A 24599-nucleotide genomic window follows, 5' to 3' on the forward strand; every position below is an offset into this window, starting at 1 on the left:
TCTTTATCTCTATACCCATATATAGAACTATCTACTAGAAAATCCTTTTTTTATAATACTATATGCAGCACAAGCTTTTATCTGGTATTTCATATTAACAGTCCTGTTTTTTTGATAGAGATGGATTTAGAAATTATGTTAAGGAAATACTCTTTATTTTTATTTGTTAACAAAAATACAAAACTTCCACTGATTGAATGCTGCTTTATGTTTGGCACTGTGCAATATGATTTTCTACATTAATTCAATCAAATTCGATAATCATATTTCAAACGATGAAATTGAGGTCTGAGAAGCGAAGTGAATTGTCCAGTCAATCAGCTGGTAAGTAGACACCAGTCTTTGAATTCAGGTCTCTCTACCACTGAAGCCCCTTGGCTATATAATACTTCCACCTTTTAGTGAACTTTCTGTAAAAATAAGGAATGGATGCTAATTTTATAAAATGCCTCTTAAGCATCTTTCAGGATGACCACATGTTCTCTTTTGACCTATTGGTAGGATGAATTCTATTAATGGATTTCTCTATGTGAACTCTCTCTGCATTCTTAGATGACTAGAGGCCCAGTGCACGAATTTGTGCATGGGTGGGATCTGGCTGGCCCACCCCGATTGGGGTTGTGGGGGAGGTGATCAGTATGGGTCAGGCAGTTGGCTGGTGGGCCTGGCTCCCTGGTCAAACTCCCAGTCGAACTGTTGGTTGAAAGGACAGTTTGCATATTAGCCTTTTATTATATAGGATACCCTACTGGATATGAGTGCATTATTCTTTTAATATTTTGCTGAATTAACTTGCTTGAATGTTAATATTTTTCTCCATCTACATTTATAAGAGAGACTTGTGTAGTGTTTTTTATTGCATTCTTTGCCAAGTGTTGGGATTATGGTGATTCTGGCTTTGGGAAAGGCATCAGGAAGAACCTCTTCTTGTTTTCCTCCTCTGGGACAATTTAAATAGCACAATTATACATTCTTTGAAGGCATGCAAAGCTGCCTGGGTAACTCTCTGGGACAGGTACCTTTTTTGGGAGTGGGGGAGGGAAGTTTGATGATAGTTTCAATCTTTAAAGTACCCACCTGGCACCATACATATTATTACAATATTATTGACTATATTCTCTATGCTGTACTTTACATCCCGATGACTATTTTGTTACTACCAATTTGTATTTTTCTTTCTTTTTTTTTTTTTTTGAGAGAGAGAGAGAGAGAGAGAGAGAGAGAGAGAGAAAGAGAAACATTGATTGGCTGCCTTCTGTATGTGCCTGACCAGGGGATCAAACCTGCAACTTGGGTCTGTGCCCGGACCAGGAATCTTCCCTTTGGCAACCATCAGTTTGTTCTCTTTGTGAGTCTGTTTCTGTTTTGTTTGTTCATTTATTTTGATCTTTAGATTTTGCATGTAAGTGAAATCATACGGTATTTGTCTTTTTCTTTCTGACTTATTTCACTTAGTATAATACGGTCTAGGTCCATCAATGCTGCCACAAATGGTAAGATTTCATTTTTTATGGCCAAGTAATATTGCATTGTATATATGTACCACAGCTCTTTTATCCACTTGTCTTTTAATGGTCACTTAGATTGCTTCCATATTTTAGCTGTTGTAAATAATGCTGTAATGGACATGTATCTTTTCAAATTAATGTTTTGGATTTTTTCGGATATATACTGAGAAGTGGAATTGCTGGGTCATAAGGCAGTTCTGTTTTTAATTTTTTGAGGAACCTCCACACTGTTTTCCGTAGTGGCTGAACCAATCTGCATTCCCACTAACACTGCACGCCAACATTTGTTTGTTGGTTTATTGGTGATAGACATCTGACAGGTGTGAGGTGATATGTCATTGTGGTTTTAATATGCATTTTTCAGATGATTAGTGATATTTAGCATCTTTGCATATGGCTATAGGCCATCTGTATATCTGCTTTGGAGAAGTATCTGTTTAGGTCCTCTGCCCATTTTTTTTTTAATTAAAAATTTTTTTAATTGATTTTATAGAGATAAAGGAAGGGAGAGAAACATCAGTTTGTTGTTCCACTTATTTATTCATTCATTGGTTGCTTCTTTTTTAAATATATTTTTATTGATTTCAGAGAGGAAGGGAGAGGGAGAGAGAGATAGAAACATCAATGATGAGAGAGAATCACCGATTGGCTGCCTCCTGCACGCCCCCCTACTGGGGATTGAGCCCGCAACCTGAGCATGTGCCCTTGACCGGAATCGAACCTGGGACCCTTCAATCCGCAGGCTAACACTCTATCCACTGAGCCAAACCGGCTAGGGCTGCCCATTTTTTAACTGAATTGTTTGGGGCGGGGGGTTGTGTTGAGAAAATTGAGGGGACAATTTGCATATTAGCCTTTTATTATATAGGATACTGTACTGGATAGAAAGCCTGGGTAATTCAGCAGCTCAGCAGTGTCCTCAAGGGCCCGGCTCTTTCCATCTTTCCATTCTGACATCCTTATCACATAGGCTGGCCCCTTCATGGTGGTAAGTTGGCCCCAGAAATCACATCCTTACCACCCAGAGCAGAAAATGAACTGCTTCCTCCTTGTAGGCATCCTTTTAAGGACAAGAAACCTTTTCCAGTTCTTTATAAATTTTGTTGTGGCTATTCAGAGTCTCTTGTGATTCCTTATAAACTTTTGGATTATTTGTTCTAGTTTTGTGAAAGATGCCATTTTTGGTGTTTTGATAGGGATTGTGTTGAATCTATAGATTGTTTTGAATATATGTACATTTTAATGATATTAATTCTTCCCATCCATGAACATGATATATGCTTCCATTTATTTGTATCTTTTTAAATTTCTTTCTTCAAGGTCTTATAATTTTCTGAATATAGATCTTTTACCTCCTTGGTTAAATTTATTCCTAGGTATTTTATTTTTATAAAAATATGTTTTTATTGATTTGAGCGAGAGAGAGAGAAAGGGGGAAGAGAGAGAGAGAGAAAGAGAGAGAGAAACATTAATGAGAGAGGACCATAAATCAGCTTCCTTCTGCATACCCCCTACTGGGGATCCAGCCTGCAAGAGGGCATGTGTCCTGACAGGAATGGAACTGGCAACCACTGAATGCGTGGGACGATGCTCAACCAACTGAGCCACACCGGTCAGGGCTATTTTATTTCTTAAAGCAATTGGAAGTAGGATTGTTTTCTTTGTTTCTCTTTCTGATAGTTCATTATTGGTGTATAAAAATGGAACTGATCTCTGAATTTTTTTTTTGTATCATACTACTTTGCTGAATTCATTGAACAGTACTAGTAGATTTTTGGTGAAAAAAAATGTGTAGTATTTTTGTTCTGTAGTGTTTCTCTCTATATATCTATCTATCTGCTTTTTTTTCAAGTCTATTTTCTTCTAATTGTGTACTTGGTGTTCCAAAGATTGAGAGGTTTAGGTTTTCCCATTCTGCTTGTGATTTTGTTAAAATCCCTTATACAGTATTTGTAATGAATTTTATTTTAAATATTTTAATTTTGCTAATGCATTATTTTTATTTTTTACCTTTTTTTTTATTTTTTTGCTAAAGTGCTTTTAGTTTCTCCACAAACCTTTCTCAACATCACCACTTTTATCTTGTCTCGCTTCTTTTCTTCTCCACCTGTCTTCTCCTCACGGCCTTCTGCTTCTATTTTGTGGAGTCTGTGTTTTCTGTCACCTTCTTGAAGAGGCCAGAGAATCTCCTCACTTGCTCCTCTGTCATACTAAATCACGCTTAAAGACCTGCCCCTCCTGAGTCTTCAGAATAATATTTCTGTTTGCTTATTCAGAAGTATTTTCATATGCCCAATTTCTCGGTGTTTTCTATCTGTTTGTTCTTGAACAATAAAAAAGCTGATGTTTGAAAAAACAACAAAACCCAAGATGTGTGAATTGTCCTTTGATTGTGAGACTTTCAGCTGTAAGTACAATAAATCTCAATCCATCTGACATTTGATCAGAATGATTTCTGAGTTTACCTAAAAAGAGTAGCGTTAAAGCCTGGGTAATTCAGCAGCTCAGCAGTGTCCCCAAGGGCCCGGCTCTTTCCATCTTTCCATTCTGACATCCTTATCACATAGGCTGGCCCCTTCATGGTGGTAAGTTGGCCCCAGAAATCACATCCTTACCACCCAGAGCAGAAAATGAACTGCTTCCTCCTTGTAGGCATCCTTTTAAGAACAAGAAACCTTTTCCAGAAGCCCTCCTCCTCTTAGCTGATTGCTCCTTTTGTCGGCCAGAACCGGATTGCAAGCCCAGCCCTAAAGCAATCATTGGCAAAGGGAATGAGTGCACACAGGTGTGTTAGAACAATCAGAATTAACCTGCGTCATCTGGGGCGAGACAATAGATCCCGAGTCAGAAACTGCGCTCAGCCCTCAGGGAAGGGGGACGTGGCTGTTGAACAGGTTTCCGACAGTGTCTGCTGCACTCTTGGCCCCACTTGATGCAGATGAATCTCATCACACATCTGCAGCGGGAGAGCAGGTGCCTGGGCTCAGCTTTTCGCTCCATTCTCAGGATTTATCAGGCTCTCATGTAATGTATCTCCATGGGGCTGAAACGGAACCTTCTCTTACCTCTATATCCTGTCCATCTGATGCTTTCAACAAACGTAGTTTACAAAAATGACATTCCGAGCCCCTTTCTACCTGTGCCGTCCGTCTGTATCTGCGAGGGACCGCGCCGCCTCCTAGGACATTTCATCGCTCGGGAGCTGCTGTCTCCAACTGGATTCAGGCTGAGGGCGCTCCCTGGGATAAGGAAGAGCACTTTTCCGGAAAGCAGCTGTGTAGCCAGTGATGGTTGTGCATTGTCCAGTTGACAAAGACCTTGCTATTTTTTAAGGGGCAGACATTGTGAGAAAGGATACAGGACCTTTCAAATTATTTTTAGGATGAGAGGCAATGTCACTCCGTGGCAGCTTAGCCTGGGGTTCACTACAATTGCACTTTTCAATCTAGTTCCCCTGGCTGTATCACAGGTGGAAATGTGCCGCCACCCCACTTCCCCTTCCCCGCCCCCCTCTGGCCATCAGCTGTCAAGAGTAGTGATGGTGCTGTTCTGGGTTTTTGACTCCTTCTGTATCCCTGTTTTAACGAGGGAAAAAGTTTTTTTTTAAATCCTCATCCTAGGATATTTTTTCCATTGACTTTTTTTTAATTTTAATTTTAATTTTTTTTTAGAAGGAGTGAAAGGGAGGGAGGAGGGGGAGAAACACTGATGTGAGAGAGACACATCGATTGGTTGCCTCTGGCATGTGCCCCGACCAGGGCCAGGGATTGAACCTGCAACCCAGGTACTGCCCTTGGCTGGTAATTGAGCCTGCAACCCCTTAGGTCCCCGGGCCGATGACTCATCACTGAACTGAACCAGCCAGGGCTTTAACTGAAATTGGAGAAAAACTGGAGGTAGGGCTGCTAGATGGATACCATTTAAAACTAGAAGCCATGCTGACACACTTTTCAAAGGGTGAGCTACATATACCCTGCCTCCACTTCCTGGGCCCTCCACCAGCTGACACCACCTTCCCTTGAACCCCTTGAAGCCACTAGGAACCTCCACATTGTTAAAGCCAAAGGGCCCTGGGGCTCATCGTCTTACCCCGTCTCTTCTCAGCATGCGACACTGCTGACCACGGCCGCTCTTGTTAGCAAACTTGTGTGGGCGCCGTGCTCATGCTCTTCGTATTCATTACTTCATAAAACCCTCCCAGCCTGCGCGCGCAGTGTCATCACTGTTTCCATTCCACGTATGAACATGGACACGGCGGGCTCCTGCTGCTGGACACTGAGCTAATGAGCGGAGGTGTCAGGAGAGAAGCTTCTTAAATGTCCGTCCAGGGCGTCTGTGACCTCGTTGGCTCTTTGTTTCCCTCCTTCCTCTCTGGCTCCTCCTCTGCAGTCCCCTCTTGGCCAGCCTCTTACATGTTGTGTCTTTGGCTTATTTCCTAAAAGCTTTTCCTCCTCTCTTTCTGGGCAGTTTCATCCAGTCACGTTCCGATGGCTCTTGGATCTCCATCCTCCTCGCAGACACCTCTCGTGAGCCCTGGACCCACTTACCCAGCTGCCTTCCCAGCATCTGCTCTTGGAGACCCCTCGGCTCCACCCACTGAAGTCAAGTCAGGATCTCCCCCCAGTGACCTGGTGGTTTCTGCTTTGGGTTAGGCATTAGTACCTGTTCTTCTTCTTTTTTTTCCTGTCCATCAACATTAAGTTTATTCTTGAGTATTTTATTCTTTTTAATGTTATTGTAAATGAAGTTATTTTCTTAACTTTTTTAGACTGTCCACTGTTAGTGCATAGTGCAACTGATTTTTGCGTGTTGATTTTGTATCCTGTAACTTTGCTGTATTTGTTAATTAGTTCTAACAGGTGTTTGTGTGTGTGTGTGTGAAATTATTAGGGTTTTCTTTATATAAGATCATGTCACGTGCAGACAGAGATAATTTTACTTCTTCCTTTCCAATCTGGATTTCTTTTCTTTTTCTTGCCTAATTGCTTTGGCCATGACTTCCAATATTATGTTGAATCAAAGTGGCAAGAGTGGACATCCTTGTCTTGTTCCTGATTTTAGAGGGAAAGCTTTCAACCTTTCCTGTTGAGTAATATGCCGGCTGTGGTCTTTTCATATTGGTTTTTATTGTGTTGAAGTAGTTTCCTTTTATTTTGAGTGTGTTGAATATACCTCTTCACCAGGTCATTAGAATAGTTAAGTAGCCGGTCTTCCTGGCTCTTAGACTCTCTAATGTCTCTAAACCACGGAAAAATTAGGAAGAGCCTGGGGGATGAGAACCTACCACCAGGAGGGGAGCTGGAGTTTAGGGGATGGGCAAGCAGCAGGAGGCCTGGCACTTTTTCCCACAGGAGCCACGGAAGTAGAGATCAGTGTGTGGAGTGACTGGGGGCCTCTCTTGCCTCTGGCTTCACAGACTCTACCCCTCAGCCTCTGTCCCACTGGAGCCCATTGCCCCTACCCACAACCATTAGGCCACGCCCCTCAGCCTTCCCCAGTCCTCACAGGCCCCTGTCCTCAGTCCTCACAGGCCCCTGACCCTGCCCTGCAGTCAGATGGGGTTGAAAAACCCACATTACTTTCTTTCAGGGCCCTGGGAGGAGGATGAGATTCGCAGGGACCGAGTGGAACCCCAGAGCGTGTCCCTGTCATGGCGGGAGCCCATCCCTGCTGGAGCCGCTGGGGCCAATGGCACAGAATACGAGATCCGCTACTACGAGAAGGTGGGTCAGGGTCTGGGAGGCACCAGGCGCTGCATTCCCAGTTGCAGCCTGTCCTCTGCCCATTGTTTTCCTCTTCTTCACAATCTTTTCCCAGCAAAAGTCCTTTTTTCTAAACATGTCCACGGGCCTCCTGAGTGGCCTTGCAGGCTGGAGTTTCTTCCTGGCCCCTGCTCACTGTGGACTCCCCTGCTCTTCCTCTTTCCCTCAAGTCTCCCTTCATCACTAGCCATCATCTCCATCTTCACCACTTTTGCCTGGTGTTTACAGTTGACAAAGAGCTTTCTCTGCGGGCTGATCCAGATTTTATGTACCCGAATCGTAGACATACAATTTATAATCCTGAAAAAAAAATAACGCAGAAATATTATATTGTTTCAAATTTTACAAAAATGCATGACTGTCTCAGCACATGGCTAGGTCAGGTGGCCTGCTAGGGCTCGGCAATGTGCTGGTAAGTGTTTAACTATCAGCTCTCCAGAACAGGGAATGGATGGATTATTATTATAATTGTACTGACATAAAGGATATGTAACAACATTTACAAATAATAATAAAAATATACAGTGGTCCTGCTGGTCCCTGCAGCTTTGCCTAAGTAGATCCCAGCTTCACTCCCTCCGTGCTAAGCAATCTGGGCTGTAAACACCATCACAATTAGTTACCAACCATCCCAAGCCCCAGGGGTCATTCTCTGAGATCCTGCTGCCTTGGGGGCATTATGCCGGCCTGCGATGAGGCCGCCACCCCCACCCATTCCCGTGGAACTGGGCTTTTACCACTTGAAACCAGTGTCCTGCCATTACCTTAGTAAGATGGTAGTACACAGAGGCCTGTTTACTTTTGTGAGGGTCCAGGGTCGGGAGAGGAAGAGGAGGTGATGGACAGGAGGGAGTTCTTCCACTCTTCCTAAGGAGGTACCCACAGACGGGAGAACTTCATGCGACAGCAGTGAAAAGCAAAATCAAAGTTAAGTTTTCACACACACACACACACACACACGCACACACACACACACACACACACACACACTAGGTGTGGACATCCTACTGTCCCAGCTTTATAAAATTTCAACTGAAATTTTAATGCATTTAATTTAAAATATATATTTACTGTAGGGATTTAGAAAATACAGAAAATTAAAATAGCCTTATGTAACTTACATGATTCGATAAGAGAAGGAGGCATGGATAGTATAAAGAAGATCACAAAGATTTCCCATTGAGGCCATGCTAAGGAGACTGCCACCGGACAGCTACAGGATATGATCTGTGTATAGATTTAGAGTCCTTCATCTACAGTTCTGACAGCCAAACCAGAATCTTTTCTGTAATTCATTTGGCATTGAAACCTGAGCTGAAATTATATATATATAGCGCTTCTTATTGGAAACTCCTATAGCCTATTGATTCTGATAGGATAGATACTCTTGCTGATTTTTTGCTCACCTCTTGTGTCTGTTGTCAGTCCATGGGTGCAGTCCCGCCATGATTTGACAAATGGACTTACCTCCCGATCCACTATCTCTTTCCCCCATGGCTGTATTGTCTGTAAATCTGACACGTAATCTCCTGTTAAACCGTTTCCCACCTGGGTGCAGATATCTTCATTACTGTGAAGCCTTGCTTTCAGCTTCCGCACTGCCTGTGTCAGAGCTTCGCTGGCTCCTCAGTCGCTGGAGGAATTCTTTGCTGAATCACATAATAGGTTTAGAATCCCGGAAGTCTATTGGGAGCTGTGAGCTGGGGGAGTGGTATGTTGAACAGGAAGGTGGAGGGAGCCCCTCTACCCTCTGAGCTCAATGTCCTTATCTCAAAAAGATGATACCTCCTGTCCTGTGCCTTGCAGGGCAGTTGTGAACATCAGATGACAAGGGGAAGAAAGGCTTTGTGAGCCGACAAGGACCGGGCAGGTGTCAGGCTCATTTTCTTATTCTTTCCTCAGAGGCAGCAGGCCCAGCTCACCCCCTGGACTGCCAGGCCTGGTGCCCGTCATCCTGTCACCCCCGTGAAGGAAGACCTAGCTCCTTCCCTAAAGTTTCTCTTAGCGAGTGGGGTGGGAACTTGTGGAGGAGGAAGGGGTTGTGGATGCTTTGGGAGAAACCTGTGGAATCCCCCGGAGACGACTGCAGTCAGGTTCTTCCTCCTAAGGGTGCTCTCCTGCCTCCCTCCTCCTGCCCCCATCATTCTCCCAGGAGCCTGGGTCTGGCCCTTGGTCTAGGCCTCACTTCTTGGTCCCTCCCCAGGGTCAGAACGAGCAGACGTACTCCACCGTGAAGACAGGGGCGCCTGCGGTCACCGTCACCAACCTGAAGCCAGCTACTCGCTACATCTTTCAGATCCGGGCGGCTTCCCCGGGGCCCTCCTGGGAGACGCAGAGCTTCAGCCCCAGCATTGAAGTACAGACCCCAGGGGAGGGTGAGTGAGCTGCGCCAGGGGACCTGGGCGGGGATGGGGCAGGGAGACAAATTGGAGGGGGCGGTTATCTGCAATTAAGGGAGCCTGCAGTACAGTTTAATTACAACCTAATTAACTAATGAATTTGGAACCCGCCTGATACCTGTTCAGGATGTGAATTAGATGGGTTGCCTGGGCTGAAGGAGGTCACGAACACCTACACCCCAGGTCTCGGCTGGTGGCTCCCTGCCTCTCAGGACCTATCCCATGTCTTGTGGAAGCGTCCTGTGCCCTCCCCAAGATTCTTGCTATTTCCTTGGGAGGAGTTTCAGTCTCATGGTCACCTCTCGCTCTGACTGTTAAATTCATTTTTTAAAAATATATTTTTATTGATTTCAGAGAGGAAGGGAGAAGGAGAGAAATAGAAACATCAGTGATGAGAAAGAATCATTGATCGGCTGCCTCCTGTACTCCCACACTGGGGATTGAGCCCCCAACCCAGGCATGTGCCCTGGCTGGGAATCAAACCATGACCTACTGTTCATAGGTTGACACTCAGCCACTGAGCCATGCCAGCTGGGCTGACGGCTAAATTCCTGTTCCCATTCTGCTTCTTTCTCTCTGCCGTGATATGGACCCAAACGTGGGTCACTGTCACCTTCCCCACGGGGCCTTAAAACATTGAAACAGACTTCACTGGGGGATGGGGGCCGTGAAGGGGTTGCACCGCAGCAATCAGTGCAACCAAACGAGAGTTGTGCATTCTCAGTGGTGAAAAATTTCTCAATAGAGCTGTTACCAAAACAAAACAAAAGCTGAACATTAGATGTGCTGATTCTAAAACAGCTCCGCTTCTCCACGGCACTGTTCTACCATCCCCTTCACCGCCCTCCCCTGTTCCTCATCCCTGCACCCCCAAACTCCCTTTCAGGATGCATGAAGAGCATTTAGCGTCCTCTTTTGTTGTTTCTCTTGCTGCTAACCCAGTCCTCGGGGTCTCACCTCTATCTATCCCAAGCAGCTCGTGAAAGTATTTTCCCGGACAAAGGCAGTTCCCCCTAAGAGGCATTCTGGCACCAGCTGTCAAGATAATAATTCTTCCCAACCTGCTACATGAGTCTAATCCAAGATAGGAAGAGCTCTGAGCCCAAAGGGAGGTGGAGATAAAATGTTGAGGGAGTTTGTGTTCTGGGAAGGGAGACAGCACTTCTTGCTCGAATGCCTGTCTGTGCCAGGCCTTGGCCAGGTGCTGGCAAACGGAGATTAGAGCCATGTCTCGAAGGCTGGGGAACATGACTGTGTGGAGATGGGCAGGAAAGGCACTTCGGATAGACGAAGCCATCTGAACAAAGGCGCATGGATTTGGCTAGAGTGAGTGTGGTGTGGGCAGGAGCTGGGACTGTTAGCGGAAGGGGCTGGTGACTTCCATTCATCTGGTGCTTTTTGGTTAGTGGATACTGCTCAGCTCCCCAGCATCCTTTGCTGTGGCCCTGGCTATGGGGGCTTGGGCCTCCCAGTCTGCATAACATTTTTTCCAGTGAGCCATAACCCCAGATTAGGATCATGATGAAAGACCATGCTTCAGGGCCCCATTGCTGCGTAACAAATTGCCCCCCAAACTTAGCAGCTGAAAATAACAAAAAGTTGTTATCTCATGGTTTTTTGTGGGTCAGGGGTATGGGTGCAGCTTAACTGGGTGCCACTTGACTCAGGGTCTTTCACAAGAACGCAGTCAAGGTGTCCTCTGGGGTTGTGATTCATCTGAAGGCTTACCTGTGGGAGACTCTGCTCCCTTCTTGGGTTCTTGCTGGCTCTTCGGCAGAGGCATGCAGTTCCTTGGCTCACGGGCTTCTCCGAAGGGCTACTCACAACACAGCAACTAGACTCTTTTAGAGACTGTGAATGAGCGAGAGAACACCCGAGACAGAAGGCACAGTCTCCCGTAACCTAATCTTGGAAATGATACCCATTACTTTTGCCATATTCTTCAAAGCCTTTGGGAAGAAATGATTGTTCCTCTGTTCAGCTCTGCTCAGCTTTCTCTGTTTCTTATTTTATTCTACAGTTAAGTTTTAGTTTCTATCTTTCCCATTGGTCTGTACACCCCTCCCGGGCAGGGACGCTGGCTCATTCATCGCTTCCTCCCCAGCGCCAGCCTCGCACTGTTGGATGGATGGATGGATGGGTAGATGGATGGGTGGATGGGTGGGTGGATGGATGGGTGGATGGATGGGTGGATGGGTGGGTGGATGGATGGGTGGATGGGTGGGTGGATGGATGGGTGGATGGGTGGGTGGATGGATGGATGGATGGGTGGATGGGTGGATGGGTGGATGGGTGGATGGGTGGACAGGGCTGAGAGCCTGAGCTCCTCTAGGCCCCTCCCTTGGTTAAATAACTCAAAGCAGAGGTTTGAAATCAAGTTCAAATCTTAGGATCATTATTTATTAGCTCTGTGACCTTGAACAAGTTATACAACTTGCCTCAATGTCAATTTCCTCAGCTGTAAAATGGAGACAGTGGCACCGTACTGGCTGGTTGTGATGATGAAACAGGATCATTCAGTCCAGGCACGTGGCATAGTGTCTTGAATGGCTTAAGTGTGCGCTAAACGTTTACTTTTATTATTATTGGTGGTGAATGGTCTCGCTTGGGGTTGGGGAGCGCAGGCAAGAGGCCATTCCCCTGCAGAGCTACCTTCAGTCTGTCATGGCCCATCTGAAAGGCAAAAGGGGAGTCCCAGGTCTGCCTGTCTGGACCCCTGCGCCTCTCTCTCAGAGCTGGGCTTCTGTGGCGGTGCCCAGCCCTGGGAGAACCGGAAGCTCCAGGCGCCATTGTGTTTGGCGGGCCTGCCTTGATCCCTCTGCTGTGGGAGGCAAAGGTGCTGCGGAAACCCTTCTGTGGGGCGAGGACACTTACCCAGGAGCCCCGTGCTCTGCCTGCCTCAACCTCGTGCTCTTCCTCCCAGCTGCCTCCGGCTCCAGGGACCAGAGCCCCGCAGTTGTCGTCACCGTGGTGACCATCTCAGCCCTCCTTGTCCTGGGCTCTGTGATGAGCGTGCTGGCCATTTGGAGGAGGTAGGTGGTCCGACTGAGCCTGACTGACCTCTGGTGGGTTGTGACCCTGTGCTCACGGGCACCTGTGTCTATACCAGCATGTGCACACATGCGGATTTGCACATGCAAGCACATTGCTGTACAGATACAGGCATGGCCAGTGTAGTCCTGGCCCCGCCCCCACGCACTGCTCCTGCGGCAGCCAGCGCTGCAGCTAGCTCCGCCGCTCTGGGATGAAGGGGATTTAGCTCCTTAACTCATTAAATGTCAGAAGGCATCACTGAGGATGGAATCAAGCTTCGGCTGCTCCAGTGTGATTAGGATTCTCCCGAGGCGCTCAGAGGCCCCCAGCTGCTGCCCCAAGGGGTCCTGAGGCCCTTGAACACAAGCGAAGGGAAGAAAGGCATAAATTGTGTTGTGTGTATGTGTGTGGGAGGGGGCAGGACAGGGAGGGGAACTGATAAACCAAAACCCCCCAACCCCCAGCAGAAGGAAGCTTGCAGGAGAGAGGGCAGAGAAGGGGGCTGGGAGGAGGGGAAGATGGCTCTTGAATGTAGCTCAGAGAAGATTCCAGTCCTTTTGCTTGCAGCCGAAACCTCATGGCACATGCTCCCCAGGCAGGTCCGGGTGGGCTGGGGTGGGGTGGGGAGGGGAGGAGCTGAGCTCAGCACACTTGAGGGGTTGGAGAGTCTGCATGCAAAGGGCTGCAGCTGGGGGAGCAGAGGAGAGACGAGGGCTGGCCAGAGAGCCACATCTCCACACATCTCAGCATCCTGGAACTCACTGCCTGTGGCTGGAGGGACAGTGAGCATTCATTGGGTATGACAGGAAGTGACTACGGGGGAGAGGACCTTGTCCTGCGGGTCTGGGAGCCAGCTCTGCCTGGGCAGGGGGTCGGGAAGGCAGGACCGGAGTAGCGAGCTCCTTTTTCACAGAGCCTCAAAGTTCATATGTTGGACCTACTGGGAAAGCATTGTGTCCTGCCTGTCAGGGGTCCTCAAACTACGGCCCGCGGGCCACATGCAAATACAAATATTGTATTTGTTCCCGTTTTGTTTTTTTACTTCAAAATAAGATATGTGCAGTGTGCATAGGAATTTGTTCATAGTTTTTTTTAAAACTATAGTCTGGCCCTCCAACGGTCTGAGGGACAGTGAACTGGCCCCCTGTTTAAAAAGTTTGAGGACCCCTGGTTTAGGGGCTCAGGGAGGCAGAAAGGAAGGGGGAGAGAGGTGAACGAGGAGCACCTTCCTGGGAGGACTCTGCAGGCTGGAGCCGATGCCCAGGAGGGCTCAGAGACAGATGTACTGAGCAGGCAGAACAAGCCAGGGGTGGGTTTCAAAACCTGCTCAAATTCAGAGGACAGTGAAGTGGGGAGAATCAGCCGGTCTAGTGCCGATGGGCACGGGGCGCACTCCAGACCTCTGTCGTCCTTGCCCTGTGCAGTGGTCTCACCTCCCTTCCCCTCCTCGCTCTATCCTGGCTCATCCCACTTGTCGCTAGAGGGTGTCTTCCAGTGGAAGCTTCTCATTTCCTCTGCCACTCCACCCACTCACCTCGCCCCTTCCCTTCATCTCGACCCCCTCTCCTGGATGTCCCCTCACTCATGGAAGTCCTGTCACCATGCTGAGTGCCTTGCGTAGCCATTGCATGGCCAGTCCCAGCCCCCCGCCTCTCCGTGTTTTGACTACCTCGTTCCCAAGGACCTTCTCTTCTGTTCCACCTCCCCCCCCCTTATCCTGACAAGGACCTGTTCATTTCTACTTTGGTCCTTCAGGCTCCCTGTCCCTGCAGCTTGCTCCCTCAGCCACCTCTGCTGCCCCGTCTCTTCAACTGTATCGTTAGCCCCTCATCTGCTCACCACCAGGTCGACACACCTGCCTCTCTCATAGCCTCCTCTCCCTCCTTGCGCTGTAGAGGAGGTGCCGTCCTCCTAGCCAGGGTCAGTCTTCCTACCTAGGACCTGGGCCCTCTCCCTCTCACGTCTCAGGAACCTGTACTATTTATAATGTCCCTCTCTCCCCCACATGACAGCTAACATTCACTGAAACAGTGCTATCAGGTGGGCCGTCTTTTTTTTTTTAATCTTGTTGAAAGTATTACATATGTCCCCTTTCCTCTCCATTGGCCCACTCCAGCCCACTCCCACCCCCCACCCCAGACCTTCACCAACCTATTGTCTGTGTCCATGGGTTATGCATATATGCACACAAGGTCTTTGGTTGATTATTTCCTGATTTTATTAAAGAGAAAACCGAGCCCCTCAGTCCCTCATCTGCTGAGTAGAGGAGCTGGGAAGCCAGTCCCTGCAGTGAGGTTCCAGAGCCCACGCTGTTAACCGCCCCGTGACCACTTCCTCCGATGTGACAGACAGCCTTTCTCCCCTTCCCCGCTGGTACGGAGCCATGACCACCTCTCTCCAGCCTCCCCTGATCCCTCTTCCTCCAGCCCGCCCGTGGCTGACCTCTCTCCCTGCTGCTCTTCTTTCCGTGGTTCCTGTGACATCAGCACCCAGTTTCCCTCCCACTTCTCTGGCGGTTCTGTAGTGATCTCCTTGGCTTCCTCCTCCCTTACCCAATCTCCAAACGTAGGGGGTCCTCTGACTTGTTCCTAGTCCCGCTTCTCACAGCTCCTGAATTTGTGTTCCAAACTCCAGGCACAGACACACACATACTGACCCCCTCCCACCGATCCTCCTGCTCATCCCAGAGGCCCTGCAAACTCAAATGTCTAGACATGAACTTTTCATCCCCGCTTCTTGGCAAATGGCAGCACCATGAACTCTGCTGGGCAAGCCTTCTTCCTCTCCCTTTCTGCCTCCCTGTCACCTACATGTCTCTGAGTCCTCCCGCTTTTCTCACCCCATAGTCTGAGCCACCGCCATTGCCAGCAGGGACAGCAGCAGCAGCAGGATGATCTCTCTAAAATGCAAATGGCATCTCAGCTCTCCCCTGCTCAGAGCTCCCTAGGGGCTCTCCTCCAATCTGGAATAAAAGTCAGAGTCTTTATCTGGGCCAGCATGGCCCAGCCTCAGGGGGCCCCAAATGCCAGCCTGTGTTGGTTGTGATGTAGTCCTCTGGCCCACAGTGGCCTGTCTCAGGCAGCCGTCCTGATGGCCCGGAAGGCGTGTTTCCAGCCATTCTGTGCTCCGCAGCGCACAGCCCTCCCCTTTGCTGGGCCCTGTAAGGGGCCGTGGTGAACTCAGTGTGTTGGTTTTCCTGGCTACACCGGAAGCTGCCCCCAAGTGCAAGGCCGGTTTGTTCTGTTCCCCTTCAGCCAGGGGGGCAGCTTGAACTAAAAGTCAGGGGTATAGATTTGGGCGCCTCCGGAGTGGCAAGAATATGCCCTGTGACTCAAAGTGAAAATAACTAGGAATGCTGATGGGGGTGAGGAGTTAGGTCTGGCGCTAGGGTTACATGAGTGCCGTGGGGAGGAGCTTTCAAACCAGCTGAATAAGAAGATCCCTCCCCTGGGGCACAGACCTTGTCCTTCTGAAGGGACAAAGAGGTACCCCCCCCCCCCCGCCACTGGTGAAATGGGGAGGGCTGGGCAGCCTGGCTCAAGGAATGACTCTGCACCCCCAGGCCCTGCAGCTATGGCAAAGGAGGTCAGGATGCCCACGATGAGGAGGAGCTGTATTTCCACTGTGAGTTGTCTGGGCCTGGCATGGGGTGGGGCGGCTGCCCCCTCCCTCACTCCTCATCCCTCTTCCCGCATCCACTGCACACCCCCACCCTCCAGCCATGGAAGCCCCTCTCCGCAGGACCCTCCCTCTTTGTGTGTGTTCCCAGTCAAAGTGCCGACTCGCCGCACGTTCATGGACCCCCAGAGCTGTGGGGACCCACTGCAGGCCGTTCACCTGTTTGCCAAGGAGCTGGATGCGAAAAGCGTCACAGTGGAGAAGAGCCTCGGAGCAGGCGAGCTGGGCACCCCGGAGCCTTGTCCTTGGGGGGCACCGCCTCTGCCCTAGCCCCACCCCCTCTAGAAGTCCCACCGCCGCTCCCCCCACTTCGATTCCGTAGGCCTGCCTCCACCCCAAGGCCTCTCAGAGCTGGCCTGTTCAGACTGCCACGGGCAGACGGGCAGACGTTCAGTCCCAGGCCTTCACGGGGCCTTTGCAAGCCTGGGGACCAGACCTTCCTGAGCTGTAGTCCCAGCTCTGTCACTACCCAGCTGTGTGATCAGGGGCACATCCTCCTTCTGCTCTGAGCCTGTTTCTCATCTGCAAAATGGGCATGAGAGCTGCCTCAGACAGAGCTGATATGGGGACTTCACAGGCTCAGCCCAAGGCCTGGCTCATGGTAGGTGCTCGCCCCCGAATGGTCAGTCTCCTGACTCTCTTTCTTCCTTGGCCTGTGCTGGGGAAGGCAGCCACTTGCACCAGGAGCCAGAAGCTAAGCCCTGACACGGCTGCAGACTCACTGGGCAGAAGCCGGAAAGCGGTGTGTGGCAGAATGGGCGCCATCGTCACCCTGAGCCACACTGGGCTGGAGGAGCCTTTGCCGTGCGGGCATATGCCAGGCCCTCTCTTTGAGGCAGGCAGGGGGAGTCCCCTTTCGCACGAACACCAGGCAGGAGAGGGAGGGAGACATGGAGCCACGTCACTTTGCTGGCACTCAGTGTAGCATGGTTTGAACCCGAGAGCGCCGAGTCCCAGACCGGAAGCAGCCCATGACCCAGAAGTTGCTCTCTCCTCGCTCCCCCTGCCCGGGTTGGCCAGGGGAGCGGCCTCCCGCGGGTGTCTGAGGTGCTGTTTCCCCACAGGGCGGTTTGGGGAGCTGTGCTGTGGCCGCCTGCAGCTCCCTGGCCGCCAGGGGCTCCCGGTGGCTGTGCACACACTGAGGGAAGGCTGCTCCGACTCCCAGAGGCTCAGTTTCCTGGCCGAGGCCCTCACGCTGGGGCAGTTTGACCACAGCAACGTCGTGCGGCTGGAGGGGGTTGTCACCCGAGGTAGGGCCCAGTGCTCCGCACGGATGGAGGTGGGGATGTGCCCCAGGGCCCTTCCCTACGCTGAGAGGGAGCCCCTGAAATGCCCAGCATGGGGGAAAGGTCTCAGCTTTTCTTCCCCGACTCAGGGTGGCAGGGTGGCCCCGCTGGCCCTGAGTGACCTTTCTGACTTGTGGTGACGCTCTGTGGGATCGGCTGCTTGGACCTTTCTCAGCAAACGTGTAGCTCTTGCCCGGGGCCTTTGTCCCCCTATGGACGCCTCCTCTTGTTCAGCATCAGCATAGGGGACCCTGGGTCCTGAAGGGGGGAGAGTGGCCCTGGTTCCGGGCATCTTGGCCCAGGTCGGGGCCCACATAGGGGAGCATGTGTCCATTGGGAGCGGCCATCTGAGCCTGTGTGTGTCCACGTCCCCGGGCACAGGAAGCACCCTGATGATCGTCACTGAGTACCTGAGCCACGGGGCCCTGGACGGCTTCCTCAGGGTGAGTGCTGTGGGCCCTGGGGGTAGAAATGACCGCGTTATCTTCTCTTTGTTGGGACTTGGAGTGGCATCATTCCCTGAAAAGGTACCCACTGGCCAGGCCGACCTGGTGGGTGACAGGGCAAGCTGAAGCGCAGAGAGGGCCACGTGACTTTCCTGGGGTCGCACAGCACCAGGGGAGCTGAGTGTGCAGCCCTGGCCTCCATCTCCTTCCTCCCTCAGCGGCACGAGGGCCAGATGGTGGCCGGGCAGCTGCTGGGGCTGCTGCCTGGGCTGGCGTCAGCCATGAAGTATCTGTCAGAGATGGGCTACGTTCACCGGGGCCTGGCCGCCCGCCGCGTGCTGGTCAGCAGTGGCCTTATCTGCAAGATTTCCGGCTTTGGGCGGGGACCTCGGGACCGAGCAGAGGCTGTCTACACCACCATGGTGAGGAGCTGTTTCCCCGAGGCAAGCCTGCTCCCCTGTTTCCATCAAACTGCCCCAGAGTCTCCATCTCCCCTCTCCCGCCCCTCCCCGCCCCTCACCAGTTGGTCCTGGGTAAATGCCAGTGTGGACATCGCCTTGCGGTCAGCTTGTGTGCTCTCCCCAGATGTGCAGCTGGGAGGATGGTCGGTGGGGCTGGCTCTGGGACCCTGTGGTGTGGGGAACCTGGGTGTCCACCCCTGACCTGCCCGCCCGCCCGCAGAGTGGCCGGAGCCCGGCGCTGTGGGCCGCCCCCGAGACGCTGCAGTTCGGCCACTTCAGCTCTGCCAGCGACGTGTGGAGCTTCGGTGTTGTCATGTGGGAGGTGATGGCGTTTGGGGAGCGGCCCTACTGGGACATGTCCAGCCAGGACGTGAGTGACCTGTGGCTCCAGCTCCCTGCCTTCTGATCCTCTTGCCCTCTGACCTCAGTTCCCTGGTTCCTCTTCACTGTTTCTTTGCTTCTAGTCCTACCTGGCCATCCCAGTCTTCCTCTGGGGTGGTGTGTGTGTGTGTGTGTGTGTGTGTGTGTGTGTGTGTGTGTTGGGGGGATCTAAAGCCTCCCTCTGCCCCCCCCCCCCATGGCCCAGGTAATCAAGGCCGTGGAGGATGGCTTCCGGCTGCCGCCCCCCAGGAACTGCCCTTCCCCCCTGCACCGGCTGATGCTGGACTGCTGGCAGAAGGACCCGGGTGAGCGGCCCAGGTTCTCCCAGATCCACAGCATCCTGAGCAAGATGGTGCAGGACCCAGATCCCCCGAAGTGTGCTACGGCCCCCTGTCCCAGGTACGTCCCCATCTGTCCCCGACCACAGCAGACTCAGCGGCCTCTCACCTGACCATGAGTGGCCGCCCCCGTGCCCCTCGTCCAGCAGCCCCATCTCTCCTACCCACCCGTTAGGTAGGACTGCTCACCGCCGTCCCAGGTAGATCTGATCTTCGGCTGCCGGAGGCACATGCAGCCTTCATCCACCTCAGCCACTTCTGCTTGTCCTGGGCTGTGCTCACATACCCCAGGGACAGTGACCATTGGATAATATTTGTGGTCACAGTCCTGACTGACTTGTCATTCCAGTAAATAAAATAAGTGAAATTAGGACGAGTTGTCCAAATATGAGTTGCCTCCAAAACTGTCCTAGGTGTGTCCTACCCCCAGACTGTTCCAGATACTCCCAGGACCTTTGGCTGGCTCAGGTGCAACCCGCTCCCACCCGCCTGAGTGTGTCGAACACTCACCTGCTCTGAGAATGTGTGGCACGCGGTGTGAGCCAGGTGTGCCCTGGGCCCAGGCCTCCCCGTCTGTCCTTGCACAGCTGGCCTGTCCGCAGGACAGTGAGCAGGCTGGGCACCGGATCCTCCTGTTGATTGGCCGCCCCCCTCTGCCCCCAGGCCACCCACTCCCCTGGCGGACCGTGCCTTCTCCACCTTCCCCTCCTTTGGCTCCGTGGGCGCCTGGCTGGAGGCCCTGGACCTGGGCCGCTACAAGGACAGCTTCACGGCAGCTGGCTATGGGAGCCTGGAGGCCGTGGCCGCCATGACTGCGCAGTGAGTGGGGGGAACCCAGGGCCCTGCCCCGCCTCTACGGGAGGCCCAGCAGGTCCTGATTCTGGGTGTTCCCTGTCCAGACAGAGGGAGGGGCTTGAGCAGCTGGGTCTGACCCATTCTTCTTCGTTCTTCTTCGCAGAGACCTGGTGAGCTTGGGCATCTCGTCGGCAGAACATCGGGAGGCCCTCCTCAGTGGGGTCAGCGCCCTGCGGGCACGAGTGCTCCAGCTGCAGGGCCAGGGGGTGCAGGTGTGAGCAGCCCCCACTCTTCAGGCCGGGACTCCAGTGGGCTGCAGACCCCGTCTTGACAGCACCCTGGCAAGCTGCGCTCCACCGTGCAGAAGTGAGCACTCGTCCCATTTCCTCAGTCTGAGCACCTGGGCTGACTCAGTCTCCCTGGGAAAAGGGTCAGATCCCTGGAGAAGGCCCTCGAGAGAAGAGGGAGGAAGTGCAGGGTTTCAGAGACTGAGGTGGGGCTGGGCAGGGAGGGAAGACAGTTTCAAATCACCAGGCTCATGCCCTCCTGTCTGCCACATCCACAGGGGGCTGGGACCTGCCCCTTATCCCACAGACCCATTGGCCAGCAGGCAGCCTGGGTCCCTGCTGGGCTCTCTTTAGGCCTGAGTGACCGAGCTGCCTGGAAGCCCGTCCTGATGGGCCCTGGAGGGCAGGGTCCTCAGCTCCTTGCGCCCTGGCTCAGCCCCGGCTGGACGTTGGTCCCCGAGGCGCAGGCAGCAGAGGAGGTGCTGAGCTCAGGGGCTGGACCTCGAGGCCCTAGACTCTGGAGCGGGTTTCTGCTTCCCTTGCTTTTGGGCTGACAGTTCAGCGGGAGGGAAGGGTCCTGGCTGGGCCACTCGAGGTCCTGGTGCTCCCCTGAGGCCCCCGAGCCTCTCTGTGCACTTTGCATTCCTTTTATAAACTCAGTGGCCGGGACCCCTGGGACGAGCAGGCGGGGAGATGTGTTCTCTCCAGGGGGACCCCGGGCTTTGTGTCCAGCCTTGGGGACGGTGAAGAAGAGACTCTCAGAGATGGACCTTCTCTCTCTGACAGGCTGGGCCAACCCTCACTGTTCAGATGGGGAAAACTGAGGCCCAGGGAGGAGTCAGGGCCAGGCCTGGGTTACAACCAGGTGGCACAGGGCCCTGTGCAGGGGTGAGGCTGGCTCTGGAGAGAGGCCTTGGTCCTGCCCTGTGACACCACCCCCTGTGCTGTGGCAGCCAGAGGTACTCTGAGGTGAGCCCCTATGGGGAGCTCCATCCCCTGGCCACCGCCCAGCCCCACAGAGCGCCTCCTCCCTGGGGCTTCTGCAGGCCTCTGACCAAAGCGGGTGCACTAGGCTGATTCCAGAGTTCCTTGTCCAGTGGGGCTCCCTAAAAGTGGAGGTGACCATGAGGCCAGGCTGTCGTAGTGCGTCAGGAAGGCGGCTGGGGCTGGATAGGGCCACGGGGCCTGTCTTTCCAGGTGACTCCTGACAGGCCTCTCTGGGTTTGGCTGTGTGTGGGGTGGGGTGGGCTGGGATGGGGTGGGATGGGAAGGAGCAAAGGGGTGAATGAGACACAGAGCCGGCCCTTGGAGGGCTTAGGCCAGGTGGGGAGATGAGCTCAGGCACCAAGAAGCACCCCAAGGGTGCCTGCCCACGTGCCCCGGGGCCCCAGGGGAGACCTTTGGGCTGGCTGGTGGGCTGGAGGGGCAGCTGGACTCTTGATTGTGTGTGTGGTGGGATGTCTGGAGGGCTTCTTGGCTGAAAGGCTGACTTGGAAGTTCAGGGGCTTTAAAGGTGGGAAGGGTCCTTCCTTAGGGGATGAAGCTTCCAGGCGGCCTAGATGGAGGCCCTAGGAAAGGAGGAGCCCAAGCAGAAGGGGGAGCTGAGAAGGAGCCTGGGGGCTGGAAGACGCAGCGCACCTTTGGGGAGCACCCCGTGGTGGGGATGGTGCCTCACAGCAGTGCCTTTGGCCTGGCCCTGCCAGCTCTTTTCTCCTTAGGTCCCCCCCCGCCCCCAACCTACTTTCTGTTTACTGGGCACCTGCCCCAGCTCAGAGACTCTGGGGGGTACTAGGGGAGACCAAGATATTGCTTCCACCTTTGACAGGGCTGGAGGGTCCCGTGCCAGGTGCCCTTCAGGCTCGGCACCCCCAGCCCCTGCCCCCGGGAAGCTTGGAGAAGACATGGTGTGGGGACCAGCGTCCAGTCTTGTGTGGAGGGAGCCTCATCTCCAGCTCCGGCTCCATCAGTCGAGGTCTAAAGGTCAAAGTCCCCTCCCGCCCCCCAGCAGCTGTTCTGCAGAGTGGCCCCTGTGGGCAGGACTTCGGTGTCCAGGGTAGATCTCCCTCCACTGGAGTGAGGTCCCAGAATCCTGAGGGTTCCCAGGCCTCAGCCCTGAACGGGTGCTGGTGTGATGCAAGCTGATGGCTCTTTCGGAACCCCCCTATAGATCTATTTTTATATGGAACTCACTCACCGGACAGAGGGAGGTGGCCTGCAACCCCCCAGTACCCCCGTCTGAGCCCATCCAGGGAGGGAAGGGGCCGGTTGTTCCTTTGATTAGTGCTAGAGATGTTTTTATAATTTGGGGTTCTATATGGAGGACAAAGTAATAAAAACTTGTCTGTGATATGGTGTCTCTTTCAGTGACAATTGTCTCACCATTAAGTAGTTTGAGAGTCTCCCCCCGCCCCACCCTTGGGGTTCTCCACAGTGTGTGTCTGAAATCTCTCTGCATAGAAACAAATTAGATTGTCCCTTTCATGAAAGACCCCTGTCTAGTGGGGGACACTCTTAGGAGAAGACAAGACACTGTGATCAGGGCCCCAGTAGCTTTGCCAGCATGGTCTCTGCATCAGATTTGAAGGGGTGTCTCCTTGGAGACTGTCATCGTGGCCATCCCCAGGGCTCTTAGCATAATGTGACGGAGCATGTGCTGTGGGCACTGCCACTTTGCTGATGGGATGCTGGTCTCTTCCTGGTGTCTCATTGCCAAGGGTTTGTTATGTCTTCCATCATATCCATCATGAGGACCAGAAAACACCAATGCATGGATGCTAATACCAACTACGGAAAGACGGTAGTGAAGTGTAGGAGGCAAGAAGTGTGGGTTACAGCTGGTGGGGAGGGAGTGGGGGAGAGGGGGCTTGTTCTACAGGTCGGGTGAGGCAGGGGACTCTAAAGGGGACTGGGAAAATGCCTAATCCTGTGAAGGGCAACGAGAAGGCACCTCAGCCAGAGCAAACTGGATTCCAGACTCCCATTAAGTGGGAGCTCAATGTAGCCCCAGTTCTGATTGATCTCTCGTCTCTCCTTCCATTTCTGAATTGTCTGCTATTCATCTTCAGCATGTGTGTGTCACGCTGAACTTTAGGTATGGGCCAACAACTCGTGGAACATTAGAGGAAACATCGATCAGGGCTTGTGCACACGTGGACATCGAGACAGCAGTGCTTTGCTTTTCAGGGGTGTAGGACACAGCGTGATAAGCTCTCTGTTGGCATGTGAAGCCGTTCTCTTTGGCAGAGCTGGGGATAGATCCTTGGAGCTAAAAGCTATGTCTGATGCTGTGAATAAACGGTGCTTAGGTGATGTCCTATCACACACCTCAAGCTCGCTCTATGAATAATTTAACCTAACTCTTCGTGAGGTACTGCATTTGGAATTCTTTCAATAGGAAGCCCCAAGGAGGGCTTTGGGAAGATCAGGGTGCTTGCAGGGCAAAGAATGAAACTTGATTGAAATTCTAGAGTTCTATGAAACGGCCTCAGGGGCCCCAGTGAAGGGGACTCCAGGCCCCATCTTCCCTTCAACCCAAAGCAGCTCTGCTTAGGGCACAAAGTCAATTGCCCAGAGGTACAAGGTAGTAACAACGGGAAGTCAGAGTGGGAAAGCTTTCAGTGGGAAGAGGGCTAAGGGCCAGAGAAAGCTGCTACCCAACTGCGAGGACTCCGGTCGACTGTGGCCTGTGTTGCCAGATCTTATTTTTTGGAGCTAGTAATCATTTTTGTGAACTTTGGCAATTTTTAAATTGTTATAATTTAAAAAAAACAGTGAACGTGTCTATGGGCTGCTTTTGCTCTTTGGCTCAGATATATAAAAAATTAAATATATAAGCCGAAACCGGTTTGGCTCAGTGGATAGAGCGTCAGCCTGCGGACTGAAAGGTCCCAGGTTCGATTCTGGTCAAGGGCATGTACCTGGGTTGCGGGCACATCCCCAGTGGGAGATGTGCAGGAGGCAGCTGATCGATGTTTCTCTCTCATCGATGTTTCTAACTCTCTATCTCTCTCCCTTCCTCTCTGTAAAAAATCAATAAAATATATTTTTTAAAAAATTAAATATATATGTATATATTTTTTTAATTTCAGAGAAGGAGAGAGGGAGAGATAGAAATATCAATGATGAAAGAGAATCACTGATTGGCTGCCTCCTGCATGCCCTTCACTGGGGATCAAGTCGGCAACCTGGGCATGTGCCCCAACCAACTGGCAAACGAATCGTGACC

The 24599-nt window shown here is 52.0% G+C and overlaps 1 protein-coding gene across 1 annotated transcript in view; it reads left to right on the top strand.

Moving 5' to 3' along the window:
* Nucleotides 1-20463, top strand: part of EPHA10 (EPH receptor A10) — a 39912-nt gene extending 19449 nt beyond the window's left edge. The window contains exons 4-17 of the mRNA XM_023762768.1: nt 4447-4532; nt 5976-6034; nt 7098-7231; nt 9474-9645; nt 12593-12701; nt 16265-16326; nt 16472-16597; nt 17445-17630; nt 18048-18109; nt 18331-18534; nt 18794-18943; nt 19160-19353; nt 19956-20111; nt 20251-20463. Of these exons, the coding sequence (XP_023618536.1) occupies nt 4447-4532; nt 5976-6034; nt 7098-7231; nt 9474-9645; nt 12593-12701; nt 16265-16326; nt 16472-16597; nt 17445-17630; nt 18048-18109; nt 18331-18534; nt 18794-18943; nt 19160-19353; nt 19956-20111; nt 20251-20365 (1815 nt within the window). The 3' untranslated portion in view covers nt 20366-20463. The remainder of the gene's footprint in view (nt 1-4446; nt 4533-5975; nt 6035-7097; nt 7232-9473; nt 9646-12592; nt 12702-16264; nt 16327-16471; nt 16598-17444; nt 17631-18047; nt 18110-18330; nt 18535-18793; nt 18944-19159; nt 19354-19955; nt 20112-20250) is intronic.
* Nucleotides 20464-24599: the final 4136 nt, after the last annotated feature.

Source organism: Myotis lucifugus, unplaced genomic scaffold (genome assembly GCF_000147115.1).
Source record: "Myotis lucifugus unplaced genomic scaffold, Myoluc2.0 scaffold_260, whole genome shotgun sequence".
Taxonomy (NCBI): Eukaryota; Metazoa; Chordata; class Mammalia; order Chiroptera; family Vespertilionidae; genus Myotis; species Myotis lucifugus.